Source organism: Sceloporus occidentalis, unplaced genomic scaffold (assembly GCF_023333645.1).
Source record: "Sceloporus occidentalis isolate IW3139 unplaced genomic scaffold, rSceOcc1.0.p SCAF_2, whole genome shotgun sequence".
Taxonomy (NCBI): domain Eukaryota; kingdom Metazoa; phylum Chordata; class Lepidosauria; order Squamata; family Phrynosomatidae; genus Sceloporus; species Sceloporus occidentalis.
The window spans coordinates 187,114,550-187,133,457 of record NW_028316982.1 but is presented as its reverse complement, the minus strand read 5'-3'; the positions used below and the strand labels follow the sequence as shown (position 1 = coordinate 187,133,457).

The following is an 18,908-nucleotide window of genomic DNA, read 5'->3' as shown; positions in this document are numbered from 1 at the left end:
AGCAGCAGGTTACATCAAAAATGTCAAATAAAGGTGACTAATTTAATGGGAAAATCATAAAGAAAAAGAATTTGGTTGACTGTCATTAAAATTATTATGCAACACAAACAATTTCTAGAGCAGAAAAAAAAGCCTTTTGTGCATACTCATCTCAAGACAGATAAGTAACAAATTTTATTTAAACCTTTCCAATTTAACAATAAGGGAGCTGAATTTATAATTCTCCATGAGCAACACAATGTATGTAAAGAACAAGAACACAGCATATAATTACTCATTAAATGAGATATCTATTTTGGCTTACGCATTTACTTTGGTGAGAATACTGGGTTTTAATCATATTAACTTCTAAACTTTGCAAAATTTGAGATTGTTGAAACATCATCTCAGCATATACATATACATATATATATATATATATATAATCTTTGAACATTCTCTTAGAACTACTCCATACATTCATTATTATTGCAAGCCACGTACTGTCTTTGCCCGAGAGATCCAAAAGTACTCTGTAGACATACCAGTATGACTTCTGATACTATTCTGGAGTGGTTGATGGAAAGTCTGAGAAGCGATACCCATTTTAGCTCCTCAAGGCTTAGAAGGTCATTGCCATAAAATATTATTTAATTTAGACTAATGAAAACAGTATTTTCAGAGAATGGTTAGAAATTTGAGTCATAAACTATTTATGGCAACTTACATTTTAAGAGTACAAGTTTATGAAAAAAGGTTTCTACACATATTACAGCAGAATAGTATGAAATGAAATTATTGAAAAGCAATTTCTATCATAATATACTATATCATATTAGAGAAAAGGGGGGGGAATACTCTTTTTTAGAAAGTAATTTTTAATAGTTCTCCCCCTGCCCCTGGCCTTCCTTCTACAGCTTACTTTTTTTATTCTTTGTCATTTGGAAAATATTATCTTATTTTGGTTGGAAAGGATTCCAGACTTCAGGTCTTATAGAAGTATGTCTAATTAACAATTTGTAAGCCGCTCTGATAGCCCTGGCTGAAGAGCAGGGTATAAGTAATTATTATTATTATTATTATTATTATTATTATTATTATTATTTTGTTTTTAACAGACTTAACTAACTCTTACTTGCAAAACTATTTTACTAAACTACAGTATACGATTACTATGCTTTTACATTATTTAATAGTATTATAACTCAAAAAGCAAATAGTGGCGGCTTAATAATACACAGAATATTTAAGTCTTCTGTTTCCAACAATGAGAAGTTTAGATAGACTCTTGTATCCGAGCTCTCAGAATTTCAGTGGGGTTCCACCAAGAGCAATTTATAAAAGGTTTCAGTTTAGCATTAATAATCATTTTGTCTAAAATTCCTACAACCAACTATGGTCCTGATTCAGTGATGTCACAGTATGGTACTAATTTTAAATAATTACCTAGATTAATAGCTTTGCATTCTGTTTCAAAGACATATTGTTTAGGTCAATTAATCCACTCTTGAGCATTAAACTACAAACTTTTGCAGCACCATTTTTTAATAATATAAACTAGTTAGCAGTACACTTAAAATCTTTGCATGAGGTGGGGGTGCTCCATCATCTTGTTTGTACCAAATTAATCTCTGTTGTTTATGTAAGAACCTCAGCAAATTGGATCCATTTATTTTCTCATTGGTTGTTATAATTAAAAAGTTATTATTCCTCAAAGTATGTAGAGACACAAGAAGTCTGTTTCTGTGTGCCTATATCTCTCACACAGCATTTTAAAAGCCATTACATTATATTAACAGCAATGTCAACCTAATAAACTTTTCATTTGAGCTTGGAGAAAATGCCAAGTTGCAGCTATTATATAATAATAATAATAATAATAATAATAATAGTATTAATTGCAACATATGTATTTGAAGCATCACAGCAATTTTTCCCTACCTAAATATGTCCTACTAAAAGAAGAAATTCAGTTGGCAGGGCTAGATGTACTAAAACCAGTTGTTTTAATATACAAAGCACTCCCAAAAAACAGGGGGCAGCTGCAGACCCCTTCTCCAGATTTATGTGAGATCTAGGCAACTTTCAAATTAATCACCTTGCAGCTTAATTCATGGAAGTTTTCCAAAAATGAAGGGGAAATAGTGTCTAGTGCTGCCACCTAGAGGCTTCTAATCTGAATCTCTTTACAAAAACAATTTTACTTTAATGCCCAGTTTAGTAAGCACTTCTACTGAATTCTGATTACTGAGTCTACAGAAGTTAAATACTTTGAACTTTCTACATTAGCCAGGCATTTTTAAGTAATATATTTAAAAGCTGCACATATTTCAGTCTAACTTTAATGAAATATATATTAGGTTGTATTTGTTTAATATTCAAAGATCATTAACATTAGTACGATCAGTTGAGGCTTTCCCCCCTAACGCATGGAACACTAAGTGGTAACAAACTGTAATTATTATAGGATCAGTGACAACTTATGCCTCCGGCAGAAATCAAAATAAAGTCTGGGAGTCTAACCTTACTCTAAAATGCTCACTTGATTTATCTTTAAATGCCAGATGAGAAAAGAAAAATGTCTTTTTTTCAAAGACAGCTGCTTTAAGCTAGACTGCAGATGTATAGGAGGAGTGGGAATTGTGTGGCCCTCCAGACACTGTTGGACTGCAGCTTTCAGAAGCCCTAGCCAGCACAATGTGGAGGGCAACCTCATTCCCACCCATTCTATACAAGGATTAAGTCTTCCTGCCACCACTGATGCTTTCCACAGTGTTATTTTGATAGTAGAGAATGAAAGCAAGTAGAAAACCATGGATCGCTCTACAATTTCATTCTTTAGACTGAATGTTACCAAACTGGCACCTTCTGAAAGAAATATTTTATCACAGTTCTAGTATTCAAAACTGATACTGACATATAATCCATATACATAGTAGTCCACAAATATAGCTGCTCCTAAAATATAGACAGATTAAGATTAACAATAGTTTGTGCAGGTTCAAACAACACAGAAAGCTGAGGATTTGAAGGAAAAGCTTCCAGATTCTTCCAGGGAGAAGCTAAACTCAAACATGGAGACTGTAGTCCAAAACACACTGCAGAAATAATCCAGTTTGAGACCACTTTAACTGCCCTGACTCAACACGAAGGCATTCTGGGAACTATAGTTATGTGGGACATTTAGCCGTCTGTCAGAGAGCTGTTGTGCCACAATAAACTACAATTCCCAGGATTCCCTAGCACTAAACCAGGTTAATTAAAGTGGTCTTAAACTGGATTATTACTGCAGTGTGTTTTGGACCTGTATGTCCCTCCAGATGTTGTCTGACATCATTAGATTTGCCTGCAAGGTTTAATAGGAATTACAGTGAAACATATGGAAGCCACACCATCTCCACTTTTACATTAAACTATAGTTTACTGTTATGCCCCTACATTTTTTATATATATAATAGGCTGGTTTGGCTAAAACACAAAGCTACAGCTTACCATTTATAAGATGAACATAAATTTTAAAAATGGTAAACAGTTTCAAAAAGCTATCTTGATTTGTCAATATTGGGCTTAGATGACATAAATTCTAAATGGAAAATAACATTCCAAAATAAAATAACCACTTCGACAACTGAAAACAACAAATCTGCCTTTTCCTTGTGGCAGAAGGGCAGTTTATCTACTAATAAGATTCTGCTCCTCTCTGTTGCAAAGAATGTTCCATATTGACAAACCACAACTAAAACTATGGAAACTCCTATGAAATGGGAGAACCGGCTTGGTGTAGTGGTTTGAATATTGGACTAGAACTCTGGAGATGAGGGTTCAAATCCCTGCTTGGGCATGGAAACCCATTGGGTGGTCTTCAGCCAATCACACTCTCTAAGTCTCAGAAGAAGGCAAGGACAAACCATCTCTGAACAAATATTGCCAAGAAAGCCCCATGATAGGTTCTCGTTACCATAAGTCAGAAATGACTTGAAGGCACACCACCACCACTACAACAGGAAAAATTAACTGACTGCTAAAACAACATATAGGAAAAGGAAACATCCACACAAACTCCTAGAACATCTGATATGCATCTTTGTTTAAGAAGCTGGGTCAAACTACATTCCTGATACAGGCTGAATGTCCCTTATCCAAAATGTTTGGGACCAGAAGTGTTTTGGATTTTGGGTTTTTTTGGAATACTTGTATTTGCATGTATGTACTTAATGAAATGTCTTGCAAATGGGACCCAATTCTAAACACAACATTCAGTTAAGTTTTATATACAGATTATGCACATAGCCTGAAAGTAATTTTATACAATATTTTTATTATTTTGTGCATGAAACAAAGTTTGTGTACACTGAACCATCGGAAAGCAAAGGTGTCCCTATCTCAGCCATCTATGAAAAATGTTTTGGTTTTTAGAATATTTCAGATTCTGGAATTCCAGATAAAGAGGACACAGCCTGCAATACGAAAAAAGGAATTCATCAGTAAAACAATAATATTCTTTCCCCTCCTCCCTCAAGCTAGTAATGACTTTATGGGAAGTGTACTTTATTCAGTGACACAAAATTGAACAAACTGAATACAATGCTGCAGTTCTATCAATGCTTTTCATGGGAGACTTCATCCACAAAAGTGACAGTTTTACTTGTACACCTCTCCCTCTCCCTGTAACATGGGGGTCAAGAGGACCGGCAGCTTGGAGTGGCCTCTGGTCACTCCAGCCCCGGTTGCTTTCTGTTCAGTGTGGGACTGTGGCAACCAGATGTCACGGTCCCAAGGCTGGCTGTCACAGTGGTCTCAAACAGGCTGCTTGCAAGGAGAGCTTTCTTTGCACTCCTTTTGCTGGTGTCCCCAAGCCACTTTAGGCAGCTGCAGAGCAGCTTTGGCCCAATCCAGGATTGACTCAAAGCTGGTGCTTTTGGCCTATGTGTTTCAGGCCAATATAAGACATACTGTTTAACATAGCTTACTTTCAAAGGGCCTACAAGCTAGGACCACATTTTTCTTGAAGAATATGAATAAAGAGAAGTAGGAGCATTTTTTGTTTACATAAAGCATTGATTCACAATCTATGATCCTCTAGATGTGTTGGACTTCGACTCCCATAATTCCTGACTGTTGGACAAGTTGGCCAGGGCTTCTGAGATCTTAAATCCAAACAAATGAAGGATTAAGTCTGAAAACCACCCAATATAAACAAATACTTAAAATGGAAAGATGATTCTGTCTACTTGAAACAGTGAATTCTAGCCCAGTAGGCTTGGTTCAAACAATGCTCTGATATTACTATTTGTTACTATTAATCATAACTTCTCCTCCAAACCTGAACCAAGACCCCAATTCCTAGTAAACAGAATAATAACATATTTTGCACCCTAAATTTTATGGAATAGAACAGTTCATCCCTTTTGTGAAAAAAAACTACAATGCTGCATATGGTTCACAACCAAAACAATTGTGGTTAGAATTTAGTTTCATATTTTACTGTTAGCCATCTTGAGCACCACTGGAATACTCGTTTAACAAATAATTAATTTAAGAAAGTAAAACAACATACTGGTAATCACCATGAATAACAGAATCTCACAGCAATATTACAATGGTAACTTTAACTCTGCTTAACACACACACACACACACACACACCAAAAATTCTTTCCACCTTCTGCTTAACATAATAGGAAAAGCAACCTGGAGTTTCAGTTACAGTTGGCCCTCCATATCCAGGGATTCTTTATCCATGGATTTAAGCATCCATGGATTGAAACTATTTAAAAAAACAACAAAAAACATACATTCCAAATAACAAACCCTGATTTTGCCATTTTATATAAGGGACACCATCTTAATATGCCATTGTATTTAATGGAACCTGAGCATCCACAGATTTTGGTATCCATGGGGGGCCCTGGCACCAAACCCCAGCAGATAACAAGGGCTCACTGTATAATTATTATAGCAGTAATGGACTACTACACCAGAGGCCAATTTTTGCCTCTTGGGTGGACCATACTGACAGATTTTCAGCTGGAATTTGGTCCCAGAAGTGAATGAAAGTTTATTTAGATTTTTCATGCCACCAGCATCATCACCTCCACCTAACTTATTCTGAGGTTTTTTTCAAATGCTTTTCAAAATCAGTGGAGGATGAGGGGAGGCCACTCATCTCACTATTCCAGAGAAAATTTTAGTTCCTTCTGACTTTTCACTGTTTTTTAAAATACAATAAGGTTTTGTGGGCACTCTAAGGGGCCTGAAAAAATGTTCTGAGGATCACATGCCACTGCAGGCCACATTTTCCCTACCTCTTTTTCAGATCTTTCTGCAAGCCCTCTTATTCTAGAACCTCATGCACAACTGTCAGGCTGAGCCAGATGCATCCACAGTCCACTAGAAAATGAAAGAGATGTACACTAGACCTCTTTCTTCTTCATTTTTCCTAGTCATACCCCTCATGAGTTTGGGAAGTATATTCTGATAATGGTTTAAGGGAGACAAGTCTGGAGGCTGCCTGAATGTTAAAAAAAACAAAAAAACCAATAGTTACTCAAAAGTAACTAGGAAATAAATGTCAGGCTGCAACAACTTACCAAGCCATGCTGCAATAAGAACAGAGTCAATTCCATCTATGGGTTCACAAATACGAGCCACTACCGGATGAATCTGTTGTGACAGATAGTACTGAGTATCAATGGCAAGATTTTCTTGTTTTTTCAATTGTTCTGGAGCATATGCTCTCTGGCTGGCACTTAGATTTGATCCATCCTATACAAAAAGATAAAGACGACAGGTGAACGCCCTGATGTGAGTAATGGAAACTTTCGATGATCTCCGTCTGAGCATGGATAGGGGAAGCGTGTCCCTGTTAGTGCTTTTGGACATCTCAGCAGCTTTCGATGCCATTGACCATGGTACCCTTCTGGAACGCCTGAGGGAGTTGGGTATCGGGGGCGCTGCGCTCCAGTAGTTCCGTTCCTACCTCTTGGGCAGATTCCAGATGGTGCAGCTGGGGGACGTGTGCTCCGATAAGAGGGCACTTACATCTGGTGTCCCTCAAGGAGCCATTCTGTCCCCCATGCTATTCAACATTTACATGAAAACGCTGGGAGAGATCATCCAGAGACACAGGGCGCGGTGTTATCAGTACACTGAGGACACCCAGATCTGCTTCTCTGTATCTCCGACTGATGCAGTGACTAGGGATGGCATCTCTCCTCTGGATGCCTGCTTGGAGTCGGTAATGGGCTGGATGAGGGAAAATAAACTCAGTCTGAATCCAGAGAAAACAGAAGTACTTATGATAGGTTCCCCGAGTCCGGGTAGTGAGATTTGCCACCCTGTCCTGAATGGGGTCACGCTCCCCTTGAAGGACTCAGTTCGCAGTTTGGGTGTGCTCCTGGACTCGTCGCTCCATCTGTCATCTCAGGTGGATGCGATGGTCAGGAGCGCTTGTTATCAGCTTCGGCTGATACGCCAACTGCGCCCCTATCTGGACCGGAGGGACCTTGAAACTGTAGTACATGCTCTGGTAACCTCTCGATTGGACTTCTGCAATGCACTCTAAATGGGGCAACCCTTGTACCAAACCCAGAAGCTTCAATTAGTGCAAAATATGGCAGTTAGATTGGTCACTGGAGGTTCCAGGTCAGACCATATAACACCTATCTTGAAAGATTTTCATTGGCTGCCTGTTTGCTTCCGGGCTCAATACAAGGTGTTGGTTATTACCTATAAAGCCCTAAATGGCTTGGGCCCAGGGTACTTGGAGGACCGCCTCTCCCCATATAATCCGCCCCGCACACTCAGGTCGGCAGGGAAAAATTTGCTGGAGGTCCCAAATGTACGTTATGTGAGGACCTCACAACGAGCCTTCTCCATCTTGGCCCCAAGAATATGGAACAATCTCCCTGATGAGCTCCGCTCCACCACTTCTTTGGATCTTTTTAAGAAGAATCTTAAGACCTTCTTCTTTTCCCAAGCTTTCCCCCATGACTGTTGATCATATGGTTTTCGCCCTCCACCTGGCACGACTCTTGTAATGTTTTTGGATTCCCCCCCTCAGCTGGCTGAGTATTGTTCTTTTTAATCCTGTGTATTGGTTTTATGGATTGTAATGTATTTTATTGATATTCTGTATGCCGCTTTGATCACATTGGAAAAGCGGGGTAAAAATAAACTATTATTATTATTATTATTATTATTATTATTATTCTCTTGTTTTATTCCAGAATAAAACACCATATATGTTAGTACTGTGAACACACTAAATCTCCAGCATGATTTATCGAGAATTATTATGCCAATAAACAGCATTACAACTGCTTTATGTTTATTGTTAAGGGGGAAGAAACAAAGGATATTATTTAGACAAAATGAATCAGAATTTTTTTACCTGGCAGATAACATAAGATACAGTATCTCCAGCTTTCAGTTTTCTACCCTCTTGAGAGTTTATCCACAGAGCAACATGCACATGAGGAAGACTCTTTTTGTCTGGATAATCTTGGGGATCCTTTGTCAATGCCTACAGATCAGTGAAGAAAATATTGGAGTTAACTGCTCTATAAGTTACTGCAACATTACAAAGATAAAAGTGATGTTCTAAAAAAATATTATCATTTACTAACATTTGAAACAGCATACATATTAAGTTGTACATCCATGGCTTTTCATACATTGATTTGTAAAATGGTAAATCTGGTTGTATTTGTACACATCTTTCTCGGTTGCATGAGATTTCGATGGATGTCAAGAAGCCAAAGGACAAACTCATCTCGGCTAGGGTTGCCATTTCACGGTGGTGGGCGGGACTTTCCCGCCCCCTGGGGGGCGTGCCCGGTCCCGTCCCGCCCCCATTCCCGGATGGCTGCCCAACTCTGAGCTCCCAGGGCTGCTGCCTGCCTTCTATAGAGTGCTGCCTGTGCAGCTTGTCTGGAGCAGCAGCAGGACAACTGAAACCAGCAGGGGCGGGGTCTGCTGCACTGCCCTGCCTCTATTGGCCAGCCCTCTGCTTCCTTATTTGGGCATGCTCCAAATTCCAAGCGGAGAGGGCTTTGCAGGCAAGTTGCTTTTTGTTCTTCCCCTCTTTCTCTTTCTCTTTCCCCTCCTTCTCTTCTTCTTGTTATTCCGTTTTTTTTCTTCTCCTCCTCTTCCCCTCCTCTTCCTCCTCTCCTTTTCTTCCTTTCTTCCCCCTCCTCATCTTCTTTTTCTCTTTCTTCCTCTCTCTAAGCCCCCCTCCTCTTCTTCTCAGGGGTCCAGGGCTTCTCAAGGCTTTGCCCCCATTAGAAAAGAAAAAAGGCTTTGGATCTGTCCCATAAATCCCTCCTAAGTTGAGACATACCTGGGAAAAAGAGGGGGTGAGGGGTTTGGGGGGGCTGGAGGGGGCAAGGAAAAGGAGGAAGGGGGAATTGCTAAGAAGGCTTGGGAGTGGGAAATGTAGTTTTCAATGGCACAAGGGACTGCCTGTGATCTTGCAAATGCTATGGCTGCTTGGAAGTGGGAAATGTAGTTTTCAATGGCACAAAGGTCTGCCTGTGATCTTGCAAATGCTATGGCTGCTTGGAAGTGGGAAATGTAGTTTTCAATGGCACAAGGGTCTGCCTGTGATCTTGCAAATGCTATGGCTGCTTGGGAGTGGGAAATGTAGTTTTCAATGGCACAAGGGACTGCCTGTGATCTTGCAAATGCTATGGCTGCTTGGAAGTGGGAAATGTAGTTTTCGATGGCACAAGGGTCTGCCTGTGATCTTGCAAATGCTATGCCTGCTTGGGAGTGGGAAATGTAGTTTTCAATGGCACAAGGGACTGCCTGTGATCTTGCAAATGCTATGGCTGCTTGGGAGTGGGAAATGTAGTTTTCAATGGCACAAGGGGCTGCCTGTGATCTTGCAAATGCTATGGCTGCTTGGGAGTGGGAAATGTAGTTTTCAATGGCACAAGGGACTGCCTGTGATCTTGCAAATGCTATGCCTGCTTGGGAGTGGAAATGTAGTTTTCAATGGCACAAGGGACTGCCTGTGATCTTGCAAATGGTATGGCTGCTTGGGAGTGGGAAATGTAGTTTTCAATGGCACAAGGGACTGCCTGTGATCTTGCAAATGCTATGGCTGCTTGGGAGTGGGAAATGTAGTTTTCAATGGCACAAGGGACTGCCTGTGATCTTGCAAATGCTATGCCTGCTTGGGAGTGGGAAATGTAGTTTTCAATGGCACAAGGGACTGCCTGTGATCTTGCAAATGCTATGCCTGCTTGGGAGTGGGAAATGTAGTTTTCAATGGCACAAGGGACTGCCTGTGATCTTGCAAATGCTATGGCTGCTTGGAAGTGGGAAATGTAGTTTTCAATGGCACAAGGGACTGCCTGTGTTCTTGCAAATGCTATGCCTGCTTGGGAGTGGGAAATGTTCTTGTAGAATTGGGGTGGGGGGTGTTTGGCCAGAAAGAGAAGTACTGTACATTTCAGCCTTCTGTCTAGGAATAATGCCAAAATGTCCTCCATTTTGAGCATGCCTAAGAAACATGCATTTATATTAACATTTTAAAAAAAATTATCAAAACATGTCCTACATTTGTAAATGTGGCCCTACATTTGTCCTACATTTGTCCCGGTTTGGAGGTCCTGCCTTATGGCAACCCTAATCTCGGCTCAGATAACAGTTCATTAAATCCACATAGAGGCACTTTCTCAAACATTAAGACGTTGCCATTCCATGATTATGAGAAAAATGAAGGATGTAAACGCAATACTACTGGATTATATCAGATGTTCATGGAGTTTGGCATCCTGTTTCTCACAGTAATTAACCAGATACCTATGAAACACTGCCAAACAGGACCAAGACAGAAGCTCCTCCTGCTGTTATTTCCCCAGAAACTGGTGCCTATGATCCCGGAGATGTTATGCAGCCATGATGATTAATGACCATTGACAGGCTTATGCTCCTTCCATATCCTGAGCCCATATCCACTGCCATATCCCAATGAAGCTAGTTCCATAGTTTAGCTATCCTCTCTGCATAGTAGTTTCTTTTCTATATCCTAAAATTTCTATCATTCAGTCGAATTTGGTGATTTTGCATGCTAGTATTATGCTGGATTAGATACCCTTTCATTTGACCCAGCATGGCTTTTCTTAATGTTTTAATCTGCTAAACTTGCTTCCATGTGCTTAGCAGCAATGCCATGTCCTCACTGTGAGTGTGAAAGGAAATCCAATTGCTCTGTTCATGTAGTGTAAAATGTCACACAACTAGAGCAGACCACTGGAATTCAAAGAAGCTTGTATAATGCACCTAACATGCATTGCTTCAGCTGGAGGTATCAAAACTCTGTAAAATAAGAAATACAGGGAAAGTTTGGTGGGTGGAGTCACACAGTCATTGGAGTGCCCCCATCCCACCTCCAAAGATAATTAGTCTTCCCTCCAACATGCTAGGAACCACAGTGAAAGAGCAGCTGGAGGCTTCATGAAGAACTGTCACAGAGAAGAGAAATGTGCTGATGAAAGCAGAAGTCCCCATTCAAACTCAGGCAATCTGTTTTTGCTCCAAATATTTAGGATACAGTCCCCATTCAAACTGAACAAAATGCAGTTGCTAAAAGATAAGCTTCTATGTACACAAGAAATGGAAGTAAGTAGAAAGTCCCAATAAATTCAGACAGAAACTGGTATAACAGTAATAAATAACACTATTTACCTTGTTGATTTCAAATTGCTTTATTGGAACACTGCCATTTACTACATTTTCTCCAATCTGAATTAATCTCCTTTGTATATTTTCAACAATCATGTCTCGGGATTGGTCAGAAAGTATCTGGCTAATTATGTAACTGTTAGAAAAGTTAAGCACATAAGATAACAAATCTTTAAGGAATTTTCAGAACACACATGTACTTACGTCTTTATGTTGCTCTGAAATTAAAGATGGAATATTTCCAAAATACTGTGCTGAGACCCAGAAGTGGAAACAAAATAATTCTGAAGAGATGGTCAGTACCACCAGTATTTTCAAGAGATTCATGGAGTCAAGGTTACTAACCAATCATTGTAGTCGCTAAGCTAGCCAGGCATCTTATGAGATCAATATAAGATCAATTTTCTCATTAAGTATTTCCATATTCTTAATGATCCCCCTCCCCAATATGCCAGATTTTAAAAAAAATATCCACTATTTAATTCTGTCATGATTAAGGCATGAGTGGAAATTACCTTATACTTTACAGGTCAACCTCATGTATAAGTCGAGGGCAGGTTTTGGGGCCAAAGTTATAGATTTTGATATGACCCAATGATAAGTCGAGGGTAAAACTCAGTGTCATGTAACAAAGGATGTAAAGGATGAACCAAAGGAAAATGATGCTAAAAGATCTTTAAAAATTTTGATAGGCATAACTGTTTCTTCTCATACTAAAGGCTGGCTGGATGAGAATAGTAGAGGGGATTGATGCTTCTTTTAGGTGCTCTGAGAAGAGATTAAGCTCTCACCTTTCACCAAAGCATGGCTCCCTTTCTGATAAAGAATTAAACTACAGTGCTTACACTGACCCATAGATAAGTCGACCCAGGTTTTTTGGGTCAATTTTTTGACTAAAATTTCTAGACTTATACATGAGTCTATACAGTAAATAGCCCAGGACCCTGAATTTGCCTATCCCGGATTAAAGGATGCTATATAAACTATTTTTAATTCATCAGTTTTATGAGACCATTGTAAATAAAGGTAAAATTAAGATTAATTAAAAAAACCAGGAGAATTCCAAATCGGGAAATAACATATGCTAATAGGTGCTAAGGTTAGATAAAATGCTGCTTGTTAGAGATTATTCTGAATCCATGGCTACATTTGATTTAGTATTCTTTCTCCCTGAATACAATCCCCTGCCTTTTCTTCACAAAAGCTCTCTTCATATATTTTATATAAACTGTGGCTAATAGCAAAAAATAAAATTAAAAATGGACCATTAACACACTCTTTTGACATTTCATTTACTTCTCTAACAACTCAACACATTTGCATTCCTGTTATTTTCAGGAGAAGCATTTACATCAACTATAGTCTGACCACCAATAAACAGTTGTTCAATCAATAAGAATATCCTTTTGTGAAACATTATTTATACTTACACAATGATCCAAGGTAAGTTTATCAGTAATTGTAAGGCATTACTGGAGGTCAGCTTTAAACCTGGTCTGTTTATGAATCCTGGCTTGTTTGGAAACTATGTTTAAGTACATAGTTTAACATGATTATTATGGACTTAGGATCACAGTCTTTGAGAGAAAACATTTGTTCTCTTTGCCAACATTGTACAAACAAACAAAAAGCAATCTATTCAACAAGGTTGAAGAAAAAGCTAAACGCAACTACATACTTTCCAGTTTCTTTTGCAAGATCACACCAATCTCTTCGGACTATATCCAGTCCTTTGAGTTCTTGCTTGGTAATGTATTTTCCATCTCCTGTTGGCTCTACAACCAGAGCAGCATATTTCTTCTTTTTTAGTAGTAAGAGGGACTTAAAGATTCCATCAATATCAATCTCCAACAGCTTGTACAGCTTGTTCACTTCACTTTTTATCTGTAAATATATCATCAATGAAAATGAAAGCCTCTATTTAATCAATGGAGAGAAATATGGGCTGCAAAAACAATGAGGCAGCCCCTGGGACTATAATTACTATGCTATAAGGGGGCCAAACAGACAGGCCAAAATAACGCTGCTTTGGGCCACTTTGCTATTTAAATGATGTATGCGTTCTAAGAGACCGGAAGCCATGCTAAAGCCATGGTCCAGTCCTAAGGACTAGAGCGCAGCTTTGGTGCAGCTTCTGGCCTCTTAAGAGGCGTGTGTCATTTAAACAGCATACCTCCAATGTGACCCGAAGCAGCTTTATTTTGGCCTGTCTGGTCGGACCCTATGTTACGTTCCCACCACAAAAAAGTTCATGACACACTTATATATCTATATATTTGCTGCCTTTCTCCCATGCAGTTCTCCCCCTCTGCCCATGCAACCTACCCATGCACTTTTAAAACACTTAGAATTGTCACAATTAAAAATATAAATTATTTAAAAACATATAAATGTTATAAAAAATAAAACATACACCCCAATAAAAGTCTGTTGGTTCATGGGAGATAAGCAAATCATAAAGCTTTACATGCAGTTAGGTCATATTGGCAGGTCATACTAAACTATGGTTTAGCATGAAGTACACAGTTTACACAAGTTACAGCAACCTTGGGCTCACATGCTTCCCCCGTCCCCTTCCATGTGGCTGAAGTATGGAAGCCTTCATGTCTGGTTTTCATTAATTACAGTTTGTTATATTATCCAGACCCAGAATGAGCATTATCTAAGGTTAATTTCAAGAAGCCACCTTCAAAACCAAAGTTCAAACTCTTGTAATACTGTGCAGACTAAGTTGGGCAGTTTGGAAACCATCTTTTTTAAGCACTACTGTAGTAGGAAGCATTGATGAATGGGAGGGTGGGAAGAGAAAACAGAGACCTAAAACTAACATACTTGGGTTGTTAGAGACCTCCAATCCAGCCCAACTGAGTCAATAAAATCAATATGCAGTCAGGGATAATAGATCCTTCTTTGGCAAAGCAATTGACTCGACCCTACCTACGTGCGCTAGAGGAAAGCTTCACCACCTCAGTAATAAACACCTTCTAGGGCCCAAGAAGACCAAAAGAGCTGTCAGATAAGCTTGGGGGAAAATGGCAAGGTACAGCCTTTATGAGCTTGCATAGTGTAGTGGTATGAGTGTTGGGCTATGACTCTGGAGACCAGGGTTCAAAATCCCCGTTCAGCCATGAAAAATCATTAGGTGACCTTGGGCAAGTCACACTACTTCAGCTTCAGAGGAAAACATAAGTAAACCCTCTCTGAACAAATCTTGCCAAGAAAACCCCATGATGGTTCATCTTAATGTCATCATAAATGAGAAAAGACTAGAAGGCACACAACAGCAACAGTCTTCACAAATATTTATTTGCCACCTTTACAACTATTTATCTCAGGCTGAAATTACAGCTGTATTTGCAGATTTAAAAAGATCTCAGTGTCCCAAGGCTTCAATCATAAATTATGTTTAGAAATAAATTTAAGGGTATTGAGCCAGCTGCTAATTTGGATGTGTCAAGAGAGGCATCAGCAATGAATAATGCTCCCACAGAAACCTTAATGAGCTGAGAGCCTGATTCCCAATTATCTTGAATCTCTTCTTTCTGTTCCTCTGCAAATGAAAATGGCTTAAATAAAATAGGATTTAGTCAGTGACTATCTTAGATTATGCAGTAAAAGCTTATCTGGAATATTCCTATTAGGAATATTTTAGCTATCCTAGAATGAGCTAATGCTGCTGGACTCCTACATCCATTGACCCAGCACAAATAAACTCAAAAAGAAAAACTGGAATCTATCAGGAAGGGTTCATGTTGGCCTACATACAGGACAGGTATGTGTGCCTACTGCTGCTCATCTATTTTTGCTGGCTCACATGTATTTTAAAATATAAAAATATTTTAGATTGTAAGACTACAGCAATTTTCCACTGGCTGACTTCCAAATGTGTAATTCTTTATTTTACTTAATTTTATCTTCATTGACATTAAATTTAGTCCCTCGCCATTTACAATCAACAGTTGCTAGCTTCAGTTCCTCTGAGTTTCATTAGAACTTACACAACGCAGCAGGAGTGGCTGAACACTCTGAACTGATGGCCACATATGGGCATTATAAGGTATCATAAGGTATTGCTGTAGTGCACCAGAAGGCAAATAATATGTAGACTGCAATGTTTAAAATAGCAACCAAAAAAAAATGAAATAAAGAAAAATTTAACTCTAATGAACAAATTCTCACAATCAGTCTATTTCTCCTACAAAAAGAACTGGCATACAATTTTTAAATCAGGACTACCCCATAAAGTGAGTTTAGAATTTATAAATTAAACTGTGGTTGAAGACAGATTATTTGTCAAGGCCACATTGCCTGGAGAAACTGCAGTGGCACCATGCCTTTCTTTCCTAGATGGATGCAAATTTAGGGTGATCCAACTGAAAAGAGGTGTCAAATAGATTGATTCCAACATTGCCCACATCTAACTACATACACCAACTACTTGTTTAGAAAAGGTATGCTTTGTGGTACAAACTCAAGCCCTTTAATATTGAATCTGCCCTGAGAAAGTAACAAAGAAATAAAAAGAAAGCCATCCCAGGTTATCTTTCACGTGTTACTGATTTTCCTCAAGTACAAATTGCTAACTTCTGAACCACAAAAAGAGTAAGAAGAATGTCATTGTTAGTATCACACCAAGTTAAAAGAAAGAAAGTCCCATTTTCTTATTTAAATAAGAATGACAATCAGGGTACTTCACAATATACAGTTGCTATCTATATCCATGGATTCTGCATCCACAGATTCAACCACCTATGTCTTGAAAATATTCCAGAACAAAAATAATCCCAAAAGCGAACCTTGATTTTGCTGTTTTATATAAGGAACATCATTCTACTATGGCACTGTACATAATTATTATTATTATTATTAACTTTTATTATGAAGCGCTATAAATTTACACAGCGCTGTACATACAATCTTTTTAGTTAGACGGTTCCCTGCCCTCAGGCTTACAATCTAAAAAGACACGACACAGAAGGAGAAGGGAGTGGTGGAGGGAAAGGGTAAGAGGTCCAGCAGTTCCTCTCTACCTCCAAGGCCTGGACTTGAGCATCTACAGATTTTGGTATCTGAGGAAGTCCTGGAACCGAACCCCAGTGGATACCAAGGGCCTACTATATACACCAGGTAGGGTCCTTCAGGAAAGAGTTCCACCGAAAAGATGGATTTTAGTGAGAGAATAATCTGAAGCGCAAGCTGATTTTCTTTTGGAATTCCCTGGTGTGCTCCTTTAGCCAATGTACATTTGCAATGTGGTCCCTAGTGCCTCTTCCTGTCCTGAATCCTGCTTGAACCTCTGGGATTTCTCTCTCCATGTACAGCTGGAGTCTATGTTGCAGTATTTTGAGCATGATTTTGCTTGCGTGGGAGATCAGTGCTACGGTCCTATAGCTGTTGCAGTCTTTTGTGTCTCCCTTTTTGTGGGTGGGGATGTATATTGATCGCTTCCAATCTGTTGGCCATCATTTGGTTTTCCATATCTGTTGACATATGTTGGTTAGCACTAGAGTTGACTCTGTCAATGTGGATTGCAGCAGTTCAACTGGAATATCATCTGTTCCTGGTGATTTGTTTTTCGCTATTTCTCTTATTGCAGTTCTCACCTCACTTTTTAGAATTTCGGGTTCATCTTCGTATGTCACTTTGTTCCATGTGTCCTTCATTTTGTCATCATTTGTATAATTCTTCTGTATATTGCATCCAACCTCTTTTTATTCCCTCCTTGTCTTGAATTATGTTATTTTTATTGTCATAAAGCGTCCCAGTCCTTGGTTTGAATTTTTCTTTGATTTTGATTTGAAAATAGGAGGAAAGAATATGAACTGCATATGCAGATGACACCATAGTACTAGCAGAAAACCTCACAGGCCTAGAACACCTACTAAGGAAAATTAAAGAAGAAAGTGCAAAGGCAGGCTTAATGTTGAACATAAAGAAAACAACAATAATGACCACTGATGACCTTCACAAATTCAACTTCGACAATGAAGAAATAGAAATAGTAAAAGAATTCTCATATTTGGAATCAAACACTGATAGAAATGGGGACTACAGTCAGGAAATCAGAAGATTAAGAATAAGGAGGGTGGCTAGGAAATAACTAGAAAACATTCTAAAATGCAAAGCTATACAACTAAGCACAAAAGTTAGAATCATACAAGCCATAGTATTTCCTATAACCATGTATGGATGTGAGATCTGGACAGTTAAGAAAAATGATGGGAAGAAAATCAATTCATTTAAGATGTGGTGCTGAAGAAAATTGTTGAGGATCCCACGGGCAGCCAAAAGGACAAACAAATAGATCAAGCCAGAAACCTCCCTGGAAGCCAAGATGACGAAACTAAAGCTGTTGAATTTTGGACACATCATGAGAAGGAAGGATTCATTGGAAAAAACAAAAATGCTGGGAAAAGTGGAGGAAAGTAGGAAGAGATGAAGGCCACATGCCAGATGGATGGACTCTATTAAGGAGGTAACGGGTATGGGGTTGCAGGAGTTAAGCAGAGCAGTGGAAGACAGAGGGTCTTGGAGATGTCTATCCATAGGGTCGCCATGAGTCGAGATCGACACAAGGGCAGTTAACAACAAACAGAATAATCTGAAAGCTGTCTTCTTAGCCTCTAACCAAATGCCACAGCTGCCTGGCCAGGCTTCAGTTTTGTGATGATGGTTATGTGTGCACAGATACTTGACAGATCTTATCCAACAAGGAACTCCTTCTCTCTTATATGCAGGAGATGGGGTTCCATCAGAGAGGCTGACTAGTGGACCACAAGAGCATTGAAAGGAGACCGTACATGGATTCAAGTAGAGGAAGAGTCGGAGTCTAATGAAACTGAGCGTAGAGACTGAGGAAGCACCAGCAAAGGTCTGTCTACCAAATATCCATGGCATGGAGGAACAGGTGGAGCTTGTTGTTCCACATGACTTGAAGTAGATGGGAGAGGCCTCAAAGATGGAGCCAACTGCAACAGAATCCATAGGAGAGACTCAAAGGTCTCTAGGGACCTCACAGATGTAGCGCCAGAGATGAAACTCAGGCTCAACCGGCATGTAATAATGGCCCATCTCATGGTCAAAACCCAGGTTGCCTGCCTGGTAAAGGGACACTGGAGAGTATTGAGCTCACATTTGTGCTTTACCGGATTCGTTGCTGGTCATGACCGGTACCGAATTTTGTCAATAGTCAGTACCAAGGCGGAAATCGGATTGGAACTGATAGTCCAGTTGGTATGC

The 18,908-nt window shown here is 39.2% G+C and overlaps 1 protein-coding gene across 7 annotated transcripts in view; it reads right to left on the bottom strand.

The window, feature by feature from the left end:
- LOC149319471 (DNA polymerase alpha catalytic subunit-like) overlaps positions 1-18,908 on the bottom strand; it is a 331,773-nt gene that overhangs the window by 194,839 nt on the left and 118,026 nt on the right. For all 7 annotated transcript variants that reach the window (XR_016280201.1, XR_016280203.1, XR_016280202.1 and 4 more), the window contains exons 29-32: positions 13,348-13,553; positions 11,673-11,805; positions 8,371-8,502; positions 6,569-6,743 (exon numbers count right to left, since the gene is read on the bottom strand). Coding sequence is in view for 4 of the 7 variants with exons in the window: in XM_089511788.1 (XP_089367914.1) it covers positions 6,569-6,743; positions 8,371-8,502; positions 11,673-11,805; positions 13,348-13,553 (646 nt within the window). In the remaining 3 variants the exon portion in view is untranslated. The remainder of the gene's footprint in view (positions 1-6,568; positions 6,744-8,370; positions 8,503-11,672; positions 11,806-13,347; positions 13,554-18,908) is intronic.